Source organism: Lepidochelys olivacea (genome assembly GCF_965140295.1).
Source record: "Lepidochelys olivacea isolate rLepOli2 genome assembly, chromosome: 2".
NCBI lineage: Eukaryota > Metazoa > Chordata > Testudines > Cheloniidae > Lepidochelys > Lepidochelys olivacea.
In genome coordinates, this window is record NC_140412.1 from 155,624,705 (window position 1) to 155,637,572 (window position 12,868).

Sequence of the window (12,868 nt, forward strand, 5' to 3'; positions counted from 1 at the left end):
TGTTATTCTGACACTTTTCACAAGTTCTACATTCATTTAAAAAAAGCTGAGAGAGAGCTGATGAAAAGCAAAGGCTAGTACCGACATGAGGATTTAACTAATCAAAACAGAGCAACACTATAATGGTTAAGTCAAGAAGCAAGTAAACAAACATTTCTGTGGATTTGTTGCAGGCCTTCTTCCAGAGACAAGGAAGTGTTATCCATGTATGTGTTAAGTAACCTGAGCTTAGTCATAACAGTAGGCCATTACAGGAAAAAACCTGTACACTGCTGGATAACTAATGACTGTTGCTATTAATTTAGTCTACAAAATGTATGTAAAGACAAATGCAGAAAAAAACACTGGGTAACCGTTTAATAGCTGAGTGGAAAGGAATGTTAAACTGTACTCTGTGTTCGACAATTACTCCTGTATTAAGTGCTGCAGGTATTTACTGATATATAAATCAAATGGTCACATGGACATTATATCCCATCATTGCCATCAAAGACCTCAGAGAACCTTCTGGTAGTTTTTGGAGACACACAAATATTGCAGGGAACCAAAGGGGAGGGGAACCTATGTAGCTGTGCTTCAGCTTATGTGCAAATATTCCACAAAAATGTGTCATCTGGTTCTGAGGCAAAAAAGAAGGGAAGCAGGGGGTTAAATTTAAAAAAAAAAACCCACAGAGTGCTGCGCTAACAAAAATTCAAAGCTCAGTCAGCACACTAGGTGCATATACCATGGCTCTGAAGTGTATGTGTAGCAGGAATGAAAATGCTGGCAGTCTGTGCTCAGGTTTATGGGTAAGGAGGCTTTGAACTTAAGAAAGTTGTAAGTAAAGTTAAAGATTTGTCTGAAAATAACAGACTGAAGTGCCTGATGCCAGCTGGAGATTTACAGTGACAGCAACCAAAAGATTTCCAGCTTTTGTCAATTCATTGTGGGCCCAAGAGAGTGCCACCGGCTTCAATGCACCAGACAAGGGAGCGAGGCGGACACAGGAACTGCAAGCCTCGGTGAGCAGGATAAGCAATTAACCTTTGGCAGGCCAGATGCCTTAAGAAACACTTTTGGGGACTAAATTTGTGAAGTTTGTGGACTGTGGGAATTGAAACATTTTTCTGGAAAAGGGAAATTTAACGCGCATCACAGAAATATAAGTTACTAGCATGATGTCAGTCCAGAATGCTGAAGGGATGAGCTTGGTTGTATCTCAAACTGTTTTACATTTTCAATAAATATGGTAAATTGACTCTGCAAAACTTACAGTGAGAGTCAAGTCTATTTAATCTCCTAGTTTAGTGGTTGGTGGAGTCAAAGAACTCAGGTACATACTGTCATATAGCTTCATTAAAGTAAGTCCATACCTTTCTTGACAGGTTTCAGAGGGGTAGCCATGTTAGTCTGTATCAGCAAAAACAACGAGGAGTCCTTGTGGCACCTTAGAGACTAATGAATTTATTTGGGCCCAAATAAATTTGTTAGTCTCTAAGGTGCCACAAGGACTCCTCGTTGTTTTTACCTTTCCGGACACTCTTTACAGGCACACAAATCTTTTACATAAAGTGGAGGGCTACAGAAATAGTGCACTAATCACAAAAGCACACTCCACAGTCATTCTGCACTTGCTTAGCCTGTTGTTGAACTGCTCTTTGCTGCTGTCAATTTGCCCTGTGTATGGCTTCATAAGCCAGGGCATTAAGGGATAGGTGGGGTCTCCCAGGATCACAATCGGCATTTCGACTTCCCGTACAGTGATCTTCTGCTTTGGGAAGAAAGTCCCTGCTTGAACAGGCCAGTGTTCTGAAAGATGCATGCATCATGCACCTTTCTGGACCAGCCTGAGTTAATGTCTGTGAAACGCCCACGGTGATCCACAAGCCATTGAAAGACGGCATCAAATGCGGACGGAAGAACAGGGGTTGCTGGGATGCGAAGCAATGCATCACGGGGCACTGGGACTGGACCTCCTCCACCTTCCCACAAGTCTTAGCGGCAAAAGAGGAAGAAGTGCTCTGTGGGATAGCTGCCCAGAATGCACCGCTCCAAATAGCGCTGCAAGTGCCCCAAGTGTGAACATGCTCTTGCACAGGCAGCTGTCAGTGTGAACACACAACAGCGGTTTCCCTTCTGCGCTCTTTGAGCGGCGCTGTAACTGCCAGAGCTGTACCTTTGCCAGTATAGAGGAGTGCTGAGACTGAGGGAAAGGATTTCAGCTAGTCAGACTGCTGGAGCATGGGGTGAGAGAGACTTTTGCTTTGAATTTACTGAGCTTGTTAATTAGGTATTAGCTGGGTTTCACCTTTTATTTTATTTTAATTCTTACTTGTATGCCTCATTACTTGTAATCAATTAAAATCTTTTATTTTCTGCAGTTAATAAACTTGTTTTATTGTTTCATCTAAACCAGTGTGTTTGGATTGCTTCATTTAGAATAACAGGTTTTGTGCATATCATTTTCTATTAATAAAATAATGGACTTTATATGAGCTTGTGTTGTCCAGGAGAGGGCTGGGCAGTACAAGACGCACCTTTCTGATGGAAGTCTGGGACTGGGAATTTGCTGGTGTTGCTCTGCAGTGTAATTCAAGAGTGGCTGGCCACAGCACTCAGACCGTATAGCTGGGAGTAATTTACATGCTGGAGGCTGTGTGTGAGCAGACCAGGAGTGGTTGGTCTCACAGTGAAGCCGTGTAAAAGGCTGGAGAATTGAGGGGACTGTTCAATAGTCCAGATTATGTCCTGGGTAATGTCTAGAGCCCTACCAAGTTCACTGTCCATTTTGGTCAATTTTACCATCATAGGATTTTAAAAATCATAAATTTCATGATTTCAGAATTTTAAATCTGAAATTTCATGGAGTTGTAACTGAAGGGTTCACGGCTCAAAAAGGGGGGATTGCAAGATTATTGTAGAAGTTCATGGTATTGCCACCCTTACTTCTGTGCTGCTGCAGGCGGCAGCGCTGCCTTCATAGCGGGATGGCCGGAGAGCAGCAGCTGCTGGCCGGGAGCCCAGCTCTGAAGGCAGCACCACCACCAGCAGCAGCGCAGAAGTAAGGACGGCCTGGTACAGTATTGCCGTCCTCGCTTCTGTGCTGCTGCCTTCAGAGCTGGGCCCTTGGCCAGCAACCGCCATCCTCTGGCCACCCATTGCCACTCTTACTTCTGCGCTGCTGCTGGGGTGCTGCCTTTGGAGCTGGGGCGCCTGGCCAGCATCCGCAGCCTTTCGGCCACCCACTCTAAAGGCAGGGCAGAAGTAAGGGTGGCAATGCCACGACCTGCTACAATAACCTTGCAATCTCCCCAATGGCCCCTTTTTGGGTCGGGGTCCCGCAGTTTGAGAAATGCTGGTCTTTCCTGTAAAATCTGTATAGTACAGGGTAAAAAGTATGCAAAAGACCAGATTTTATGGTGAAGACCAGATTTCACAGTCTGTGATGCATTTTTCATGGCCATGAATTTGGTAGGACCCTAGTAATGTCACATGCAGGGACCGGGAGTGTATTTTTTTTTCCATTGAGTACTTTTTCTATTATTAATTATTAGTGACTTTTATCCCATATTGCTTTACATACTACTGAATATAAAAGTATAACTTTCCCAAATATTATACAAACTATATACAGGGATCAGTACATCTACATCTTGGGGGAAACATGCTGACTTTTTGATGCACCATCCTAGAACAGAAAGTGACATATAACATTCAATCAAAACTTCAGCAAGAATTTAGATAGTAGGCAATGTAATTACCCAAGTTGGAATTTGCTTCAGGCCTCAGGTTTTATATTCCAATTTTTCTGAAAACTGCCATGGGATCCTTGCTCATCAAAAATGGTCAGAACCTACTTTTTGTGTGTTAAATAAAAGAAAGCATTTCCAGCAGCACGGCGCCCCCTAAAACCTTGTTGGGACATTCATTCACTACTAAGTGGAAGAAGTGCTCCCTATTGAATCAACACAATACTACCACATACTTTCAGCTGTGTTGTCCTTGATGTCTCCTATCCCAGTAGTGAGCCACCGCAACTCTGTTTAGCTTGTGATAGGTCATAGGGGCACAGCCCACACAGGACACCTTGCAGATCAAATTTTTTTTCCTAAAACATTTAACTGTTGGTTCCGGCAAGGAAAAATAGGTCTAAGGATAGCTATTACCATCGCTGAGGCATTTATGAAATGCACTGTGGGAATTTTGGGGGTCACTGCTCTGAGCACCATAATAAGAAACTCTGGGTCATCCATCCTTTGTTATAAAAAAAAAAAGCACAATGTTTTACAAATAGATGAGGAGGAAAAACCTTAGTGGGAGCTACTGCAGAATCCCCGCGGCACAACAAGAAGAGCTAAGGGCAGACAGTGTAGATAGGGTTGGGAAATGAAATGATTCTTTGTCTCACTGTTCACCAGACCGAGTAAAGGAAACATGCCAGAAACAGTCAAAGTTTCCTGGAAACAGAAGATGACAAATATATGAACATAAGAGAGACACCACAAAGAAAATGAGAAAAATTAGAGAGAAACCCCAGCATTAATTAAAAACACCACAGAGCAGGCCTGGAACTTCTCTCTGCAATAGGAGTGTACCCAGAGAAGGTAAAGTGACTCCCATATTCCAACAGCAATTTAACTGGAAATATACAAGCCTATAAATCTAACCTTGTATTGGAAAAGATTTCAGGGGCATTAACAAGAGGCAGAACAGGAGCACAGATACAGATTGGTTAGAGTGAGTGTGACTGTTGAAATGGTCATATTTGAAGGTTAGGAATATAAGAATTGCCAGATCAGACCATGGCCCATCTGTTCTGTATCTTGTCTGTAGTAGTGGCCAGTAGCAGATGAAAGGTGAGAGCTCCTTATATTGCATCTAGTTAATCATACAATGTTACAGGTGAAACATCACTTCCCAACCTCTACTGGTAACAAGCTTGTTTGCCTTTGTATATTTTTCTTAGCTTGTTTACCTGCAAATTATTCATCTACCAAACACTCCCTTAACACAATCTTGTTCAATTGTCTCATGTGTTCTTGTTGCAGTGAATACCACAGATAGACTAGAGCAGAGGTAGTCAATTATTATTTGTCCAGGTCCAAATTTCTTGGTCAAGGTATTTTCTTGGTCTTGGTCAAGGTCCAGACCCCCATCCAGCTCCCCTCCCCTAACCACTCAACAGCCCCTCCCAAGCTCCCCGATTGCCTGCCAGCTCTCCTGCTCAGAGAGTAGGGTAACCTTATTTCCATAAACTGAAAACAGGATGCATGGGGCTGGCCTGAACCACCCAGCATTGCTGTTTTCCCCCCACCAAATATTTCTGTGCCCCCAATTGAGCCAAGCAGCAGAGATGGGGGCGGGGAGAAGAGAAACGGGTATGGGCTAGGATCTGGGCAGCAAAGCAGGGTGTGTGTGTGTGAGTACTTCTGAGTTCAGAGTTAGGAGGTGAAGCCATTGGACTATGATCCAGCTAGCCATGCAATGCCCCTTTGGGGGCTGGGAAAGCAGAGGGGCAGGAAGGGGACTCCGGGTAACAGGAGGGACCAAGGAGACTTCAGATAGCAGCCCTGGGGAGAGCTGGGATGTGGCAGAAGCAGGTGACTGCAGGTGGACTGGGGAGGGAACAGGCCACTTGGGGCAGGGGCCTGGAAAGGGCTCCAAGGACTGACCTCAAAAGACAGGCCCATCCCTGTGCTCCTGCCAATGGTGCTGAGGTTGCACAAGCAGTCACCCAGAGAGACACTGTGCCCCACATCCTAGCCCAGCTGCTGGCCCCCTGCGGTGGGGGGGGGTCTCCGCTGGGAAACAGGCACGGCTCCAGCCCCGGCTCAGCTTCAGCCCATGCTAGGATCACCACCTTTGAAATGCAAAAAAACCCAGCGCTCCCCCCCACAAGTCTAGCCGATCACAATCCCAATCCCCAACCACAAGGCTACTCCGCAACTCTCCCCGCTTTATCAGCCACTTATAGTATCTAGAGAGAGAAAACATATAGATAAGATTGATAACATCGCACGTCTCCTCACTCTCATGTAACTCACACCCTCTCTCACACACACGCAGTGCACTTCTGCACTGCTGGGCAGACAGCCACTATATTTTCAACCATTTTGATCTATTATCGCTTAAACTGCAGAAGTGGGAACACTGCCGCATCTTTAGCTGGACACAGAAAGTTTTAACAGGAGCTATCCCAGTGTATTGTGACAAAAATGCAAATCTTTAGACCCACGTTAAAAAAAACCTGGCATATGAAATTATTTTTAGGGCCAGGCTGGATCAAATATCGGCCATGTGGAAGCTCTAGCCCATGTGATCACTGACAAGTGTCTAGTGGTCCGGATTTGGCTCGCGGTCCTCTACTGACTACCCCTGGATTAGAGACTCATATGCACTGCAGAGATTTCTCTATTGCATTATCCCCCGATGCTGTCTGGTGTGCTGCGGAAGGGAGAACAGAGCCAAAGCTCCACCCATTGCCCACAAATGGGGGATGCACTGGTTCTGTGAAACCATTGCCACTCCCATGCTGTGAGCGGCAGTAACAGTAGCCCGTGCAAGATGGTAACGGGGTGTCTATGCTTCCTTACTAGCTTGCATGGCTACACAACCTAGGCCACGATCTGTCCTGTAAGCCTTACTGTACAAAGCAGCATGCTCAGTCACCCTATCAGTTCAGGACTGCTCTCTCTCTCTCTCAACCCTTATCCACACTTCTGCATGATTAAGCCCAATGGGCGAAATAAATGTCCATCATACTGTAAATGTGGCCTGTATATCTATGTGATGCTGTATGATTGAAATATGACCATCTATATCATTAATATTGCCACTGATAGACAACTGCAACAAATCTTGTACAAAGTATGTCACGTAAGGTGTCAATGGAAAAGTTATGATTTGCTAAGTAAGATTATCCTAAATCCATGTATCATCACTGTATCTGAAGTTATGAATATTACTCTATATATCTGTATCCCAAATGTGTTTGGTCCTGGGGTAACACCCACCTGGTAAAATCTACATTTGAGGGCCCACCAAAGGCAATTAACACTCACAGCGGGCCATAGAAGAAGCTCCTCATGCCTGTTGAGCATTCCTGTGGATGTCCCAGCCAGGTGGCTAATGACTAAGGCTCCGTGTTTGTCACAGAGATTGCAGAAATCATGGATTTCGTGACTTCCTGCGACCTCTGTGACTTCTGCAGGGGCTGGTGTGACTGACCGCAGAGCCGCCCAAGCCGCTGCCTTGGGGACAGCCACACTGGCCGCTGCTGGAGTGGCTCTGTAGCCAGGTGCTCGGACGGTGCTGCAGCCAGCTGCTGCTCTGGCAGCCCCAGGTAGCTAGTCCCGGGGACTGGCCAAGCAGCAGCCGAAGTGGCTGGCCCTGGGGACCGCCGGAGCAGCAGCTGGCCCTTGGGCTTCCCCAACCCGTGGTGGCTGGAGCAACTGCTGGTCCTTTGGGGCCTCCCTTCCCGCCCTGGTGGTGGCCGGATCAGCAACAGGTCCCCCAAGGGCTCTCCCCACCCCAGCAGCGGTCAGAGCAGCAGCGGACCCACTGGGGCTTCCCTCTCACCCAAGTGGTGGTCAGAGCAGCAGTGGGTCCCCTGGAATTTCTGTCCCCACTCACCAGCTGTCGGAGCAGCAGCAAGCCCCCAGGGCTCACCCCCCCGGCGGTGGCAGGAGCAGCCGTGGGCCCCCTGGGGCTCCCACCAGCAGCTAGTGCTGCAGGAGCCACAGGGCTCCTCCCAAGGTGGTGGCAGGAGCGGCAGTGGTCCCTCTGCAGCTGGTGCAGCGGGCTCCCCCCTGGCAGGAGGCTTCCCCACTACGGTACTACCAGGTTATTTATGGTATAAGTCATGGACAGGTCATGGGCCATGATTTTTTGTTTCTTGCTTCTGACCTGTCCATGACTTTTACTAAAAATACTGGTGATTAAATCATAGCCTTAGTAATGGCTGCCCCTGAGAGTCATCAAAGCATGTAATGACATGTGATATGCTCATGTGACCCTGGACTCCATCTTGGGCCTCTACTTTTCCACAAACTGAGGCTGCGGGCTTTGTGTTTGAAACAGAAAATTTCCAGGCACTTGGGCAAAGGGTATAAAAGACACTGGAAACATCTCCATCTTGCCTCTTTCATGCTCTGATTCTCTGGACTATGGACTTACAACTAAAAGGAGCATTCTATGGACTGACGACCTTCCAATCTTTTGGAAGTTACCAGAGACTTTACAAGCCAGCAGTTTATTTAATCACTGCTACAAACCTGAAAAAGAACTGTGCAATGATTGTATGTATATGATCTATTAACCATTTTAACTCTCTTCTTCTTTTCTCTTATGAATAAACCTTTAGATTTCACTTACTAAAGGATTAGCGGCAGTGTGATTATTATATATTGACCTGGGTATGTGGCCAATCTCTTGAGATCAGAAGAACCCTTTTGTTTGATGAAACTGGCTTTCAGTAACCACTCATCATAAAGCCTAGTGTTTGAGTGGTGAAATAAAGGCTGGAATGCTTAAGAAGACTGCATTTCTGAATTCTTGTTAACTAGTGTGGTGAGACAGAAGTTTATTTTGGTTACTGGCTTGGTACATATTTAAGGATAGAATAACCACCAGTTTGGGGTGAGTCTGCCGTATTTCTCAGCAGTTTGTCAACGTGCCTCAGTGGTCACAGCTGAGAATGCCAAATTCAGGACAATCTATAAAACTTTTGTTTTATTTAATTTTAAAAGGAAATTAACACTTTTTAGAGTAAAGTATACAGAGACTTGGAAAGATTAGATGATCGGTATACGTTAGCAATTATAGTTTTCTGTCTTCACACAAAAAATGAAGAAGTAACATTCCACTCAAAAATTTAGAAAGGAGGAATTAAAAATGTATGATATACTGCATTTGCAGATAATTGGCTTACTCTCTTTCTGTCAATTTTTAGAATTAGAAATTAAATATTAAGAAACATGATCAAATATTTTATTTCTGAATCTATTATTAATCTCAATTTTTTACAGTCATATGGGACAGATTCTGCCACATTTACTCCCACTGAATAGTACCTTACCCCATGAGTAATATTGTCAGTGACTTGGGATTCTACTGGTGCATTTAGCAAGGGTCTTCCACTAGGATCTGATGGGCATACACCACATAGTAAGTTCTCTGCACATGTGAGATAAGACAGGGTTGTGGGGAGATCAAGCATTGGTAGACCTCAGTCCTTCCTGTCCTCCTTCTCCTCTATGTAACAATAATTCCCATTGAGTAGAGTTACAACTAGAGTTTCCAGTACTGGCTGCCAAGTACATCTAAGCTGCCAAACACCTTGCTATTTGGACCCTATTTAATAATCAGAGGTCAGTGTGGAATTGCACATGAGTTGGCAGGAGGTGGTGGTAGCAGAGATGGCAAAAATCTTTGCTAGATAAGTAGTTTAAACTGCTGCATGGGGGATAAATTTCGGGCCTTTGTTTTCTGTGAAGTAATAGCCATGTTCTAAACAAAATGTTTATATTTTAACTAGCTATTAAAAGTCATTACTCTCCTTGCATTCTTTATGAACTGACTTAATGACTCCTGGCCAGTAGCACACATTTCTACTTATTTAGTGATAGAGAATTAAATCCCTGATTTATCACTATAAATGTTATAGGGAAAGGGACGAAATAGAGAAAGCAAGTTCCCAAAGAACTCTGATTGTGTTTTATCTCTCTGTATCTCTCTCTCCCCTATCTTTTGTAACAATCTTACCTTCTCCATGTCCTCTGAATAACAGTAGCAGCATAGTTCTTCTTCCGAAATAGCTCTTTTCTTGTTCTTTCCTTTTCTATTATCTGCATACGGATCTCTAATGGGATAAGTTCAATATTCATACTCTGACATGTGAGATGGGAACATAATTGATCATCTGCATTCTTGGACCCCGTTATATCTGTTTTTTCCAAGTTCAGACTATCATCAAAAATAGTGTGTGCAGCTGGATCACTTGGCACAGGTCTTGTAGTTCCTGCTTTGATAGACAGTAAAGGGCAGGTCTTTTTTGCTAATTCATTATTTGCCACATTGTTAATTTGTACTACAGCATGTGAACTGTCATTTCTGATGTTTACAAATCTCATTTTTGCACTTCCGGGTCTACTGGAGCCAGCTGGGGAACATCTCTCACTGTTTAACTCTTTATTTCTTGCTTTCAGCATGCGTGGTTTGCCTTTTGATAGAGTTTCACACTGCCTTGAATTCCTTGAGTTTCCATCAGTGCAGTTAATATTCTGCAAGCGCCCTATTGTTCCTTCACAATGGCTTCTGTTGCCAGCTATAGATTGACTTTGATCTGCTAATTTCTCCGCAGCACTGGCTGTGTTACAACAAGGGATGTGCTTTTCATTGCCATGTGCTAAGCCTTTCTCACTTGCAGTCTGCTCCTTGTGCTTTTCACCATACCACTCTGTAGCCGCCACAACTTGATGGTTAGCTTCAACTTTGGCTCCGTCATTTTCTTTACCACAATGGAAATGGACACAAGCTGTCTTGCTTTTGGTGTGTTTTCTGGATAATTCTTTAGAGAGATAAATGAAAAATCAATGTTACAATCATTAATACTGCAAAAATGAGCTTATTTTTCTGATTCATTTTTTGCATAATAACCATTATGTGGCACACTGACATTTAGAAATATGGAAAAAGAAAGTGAATGAGCAGGAAGTATTAGAGGGGAAAAACATCCACGGAATAAAAGGAACCAAACTTCTTTATTTGGTTACTCTGTGAACATTTAATTGATTTCTCTTACGGACACAAAATTTGAATCAGATACCTAGACTACCTCTCACTGAGAAGTAATGTTCAACGGTTTTGATGTGTTGGCCTTCCTTGTGAAAATGGATTCAATGTATGGTAATGGAACACCCAATCCTATTTACACATCTGCTTGCTCCACTGAATAAAGTACAGCAGAGTACCACCACTCCTAGCATGTCTAAGAAGTTTTTGATGTAGTCATGATGTATTCTGTCATATAATGAAAATCCCGCTCTGTATACTTAGTGTAATTCCCTGCCACAGATAGCCCAGACCGCTCTATGACGGGTTTCCCCCTGGGCCGCCACCTGGAACCGGAGTACCACTGAGCCCTCTGATCCACCAGCCTGGGCTCCCTTTCACACTGTGCTGCTGTGACAAGTTGCAAATAGCTCCAGCCTGCACTTTCACCAGCATTCACACAAGTAGGGACACAGCCAGTTGCAGTTACAGGCAGGCTATCTAACCACCAGTCTCCCAGCCTAGGACCCCAGAGCAGTACTGTCCTCCTGGCCTGGTCAAATCTGGCCAGTATATGGGTTTAATATCCGGTCCGCCTCGCCCTCAATGTGAAGAGGACCATGCACACTTGTGGTAATCAAGCTGAGAGTTCCCTCAGACACCTTAGTCAACAGCACACTGGTTTGTATTAAAACATAAAATAAGTTTAATACCTTCAAAAAGATAGATTTTAAGTGATTGTAAGTGATAGCAAACAGATCAAAGCAGATTACTGAGTAAATAAACAAAAACACAAACTGAGCTTAACATATTAGATAGGTTGGAGATGAATTAGCAAATTCTCACTCTGAGTGATAAACAGGCTGGCAGATTCTTAAGGCACAGCAAGCTGCCTTTGCTTTGCAGCTTGGGTTTCCCAGGTTTTAATACACAGGCTAGAAATCCCTTTAGCCTGGGACCATCACTTCCCCCAGTTCAGCCTTTGTCCCTCAGGTGTTTCCAGGTGAGTTGTTGTAGGGAGAGTGAGGTACCATCATGATGTCATTTTCCCCTTTTATATCTTCTTCCCACTTGCTGGAAAGCTCTTTTGCTGTGACCTGGGTCAAACAGTTCCCATTGTGTAGAGCTATATATGAGAGGTTTCTATTTTACACAGTTCCTGGGGTAACCCTTGTGCTTATGTGCATTTCCTCAATAAGACATTAATATTGTTTGGCCTTTTTACTGTTGTACCTGAAAGGCTGTTTGTGGGTGTTTTCAACTTCACAACATCAATCCAATGAGATATTAATGTCTCGGAGACCAAGACTTTTAGAATGATACCTCACCAGGCATACTTTGTACAAAACATATCCTAATTACATGACAGTGGTGAATACTGGGGTGCCAGGGTGAAACACACTCAATTTCTAGATCCCTGTTCCCACATCCTAAATCAAACTACAAAAGTCCCAATTTTCCTCTGCTGTAAATTTTCTCTTTCCTATTTTCAGGTCCAGGCTGGGACAACTTGTCACCTGTGACAATAGCTTCTAAACATTCTGGTGATAATGGCTTGGAAGTGGGACTGGAGCACAAAATGAAAATCCCTCAGATTGTTTGCTTTGGCTGCAATGCAGAATTTGCTTAGTAAGGAGCCCCAAGGGAGAACAGAGAAAAAGCTAGAGCACAGAAAGGAGTCAATACAGCATGCAGACAGAGCTAATGGATAAGACAAGAGAGAGAAAAAATACATTTGTTATTATTGTGTGTTTGATAAAATACAATCACAGGAGAGCCATAGAAAATGCTTAGGTTATACAGTCCAGTAAAGCACATAAAAACCCATTGGGCTAAACTCATCCCTGACGTAACTGCTTTAACTTCAGTGGAGAAGTCAGAGATCTATTGTCTGGATAAGAGGTTACAGCATATTACCATTTGGTTTGCAGGTAGGAAACAAGGGATTATTGTCCATAGTCTTTCAGATTGGGAAGACTTGTCAAAGGAGTAGCTCAGGGTTTGGTACATACTGAGACTGTTGTTATTCTTACTAATCTATCTGAACAAGATTGCCATGTAGGCAAATAGCCCAATGTGCTCCGGGGGGTATATTTTTTTAATTCAGTTATAGGAA

General features: G+C 44.0%; 1 protein-coding gene across 1 annotated transcript in view; it reads right to left on the reverse strand.

Moving 5' to 3' along the window:
• INVS (inversin) overlaps positions 1-12,868 on the reverse strand; it is a 209,086-nt gene that overhangs the window by 11,448 nt on the left and 184,770 nt on the right. Inside the window, exon 14 of the mRNA XM_084620833.1 lies at positions 9,745-10,549. Coding sequence (XP_084476959.1) covers positions 9,745-10,549 — 805 coding nt within the window. The remainder of the gene's footprint in view (positions 1-9,744; positions 10,550-12,868) is intronic.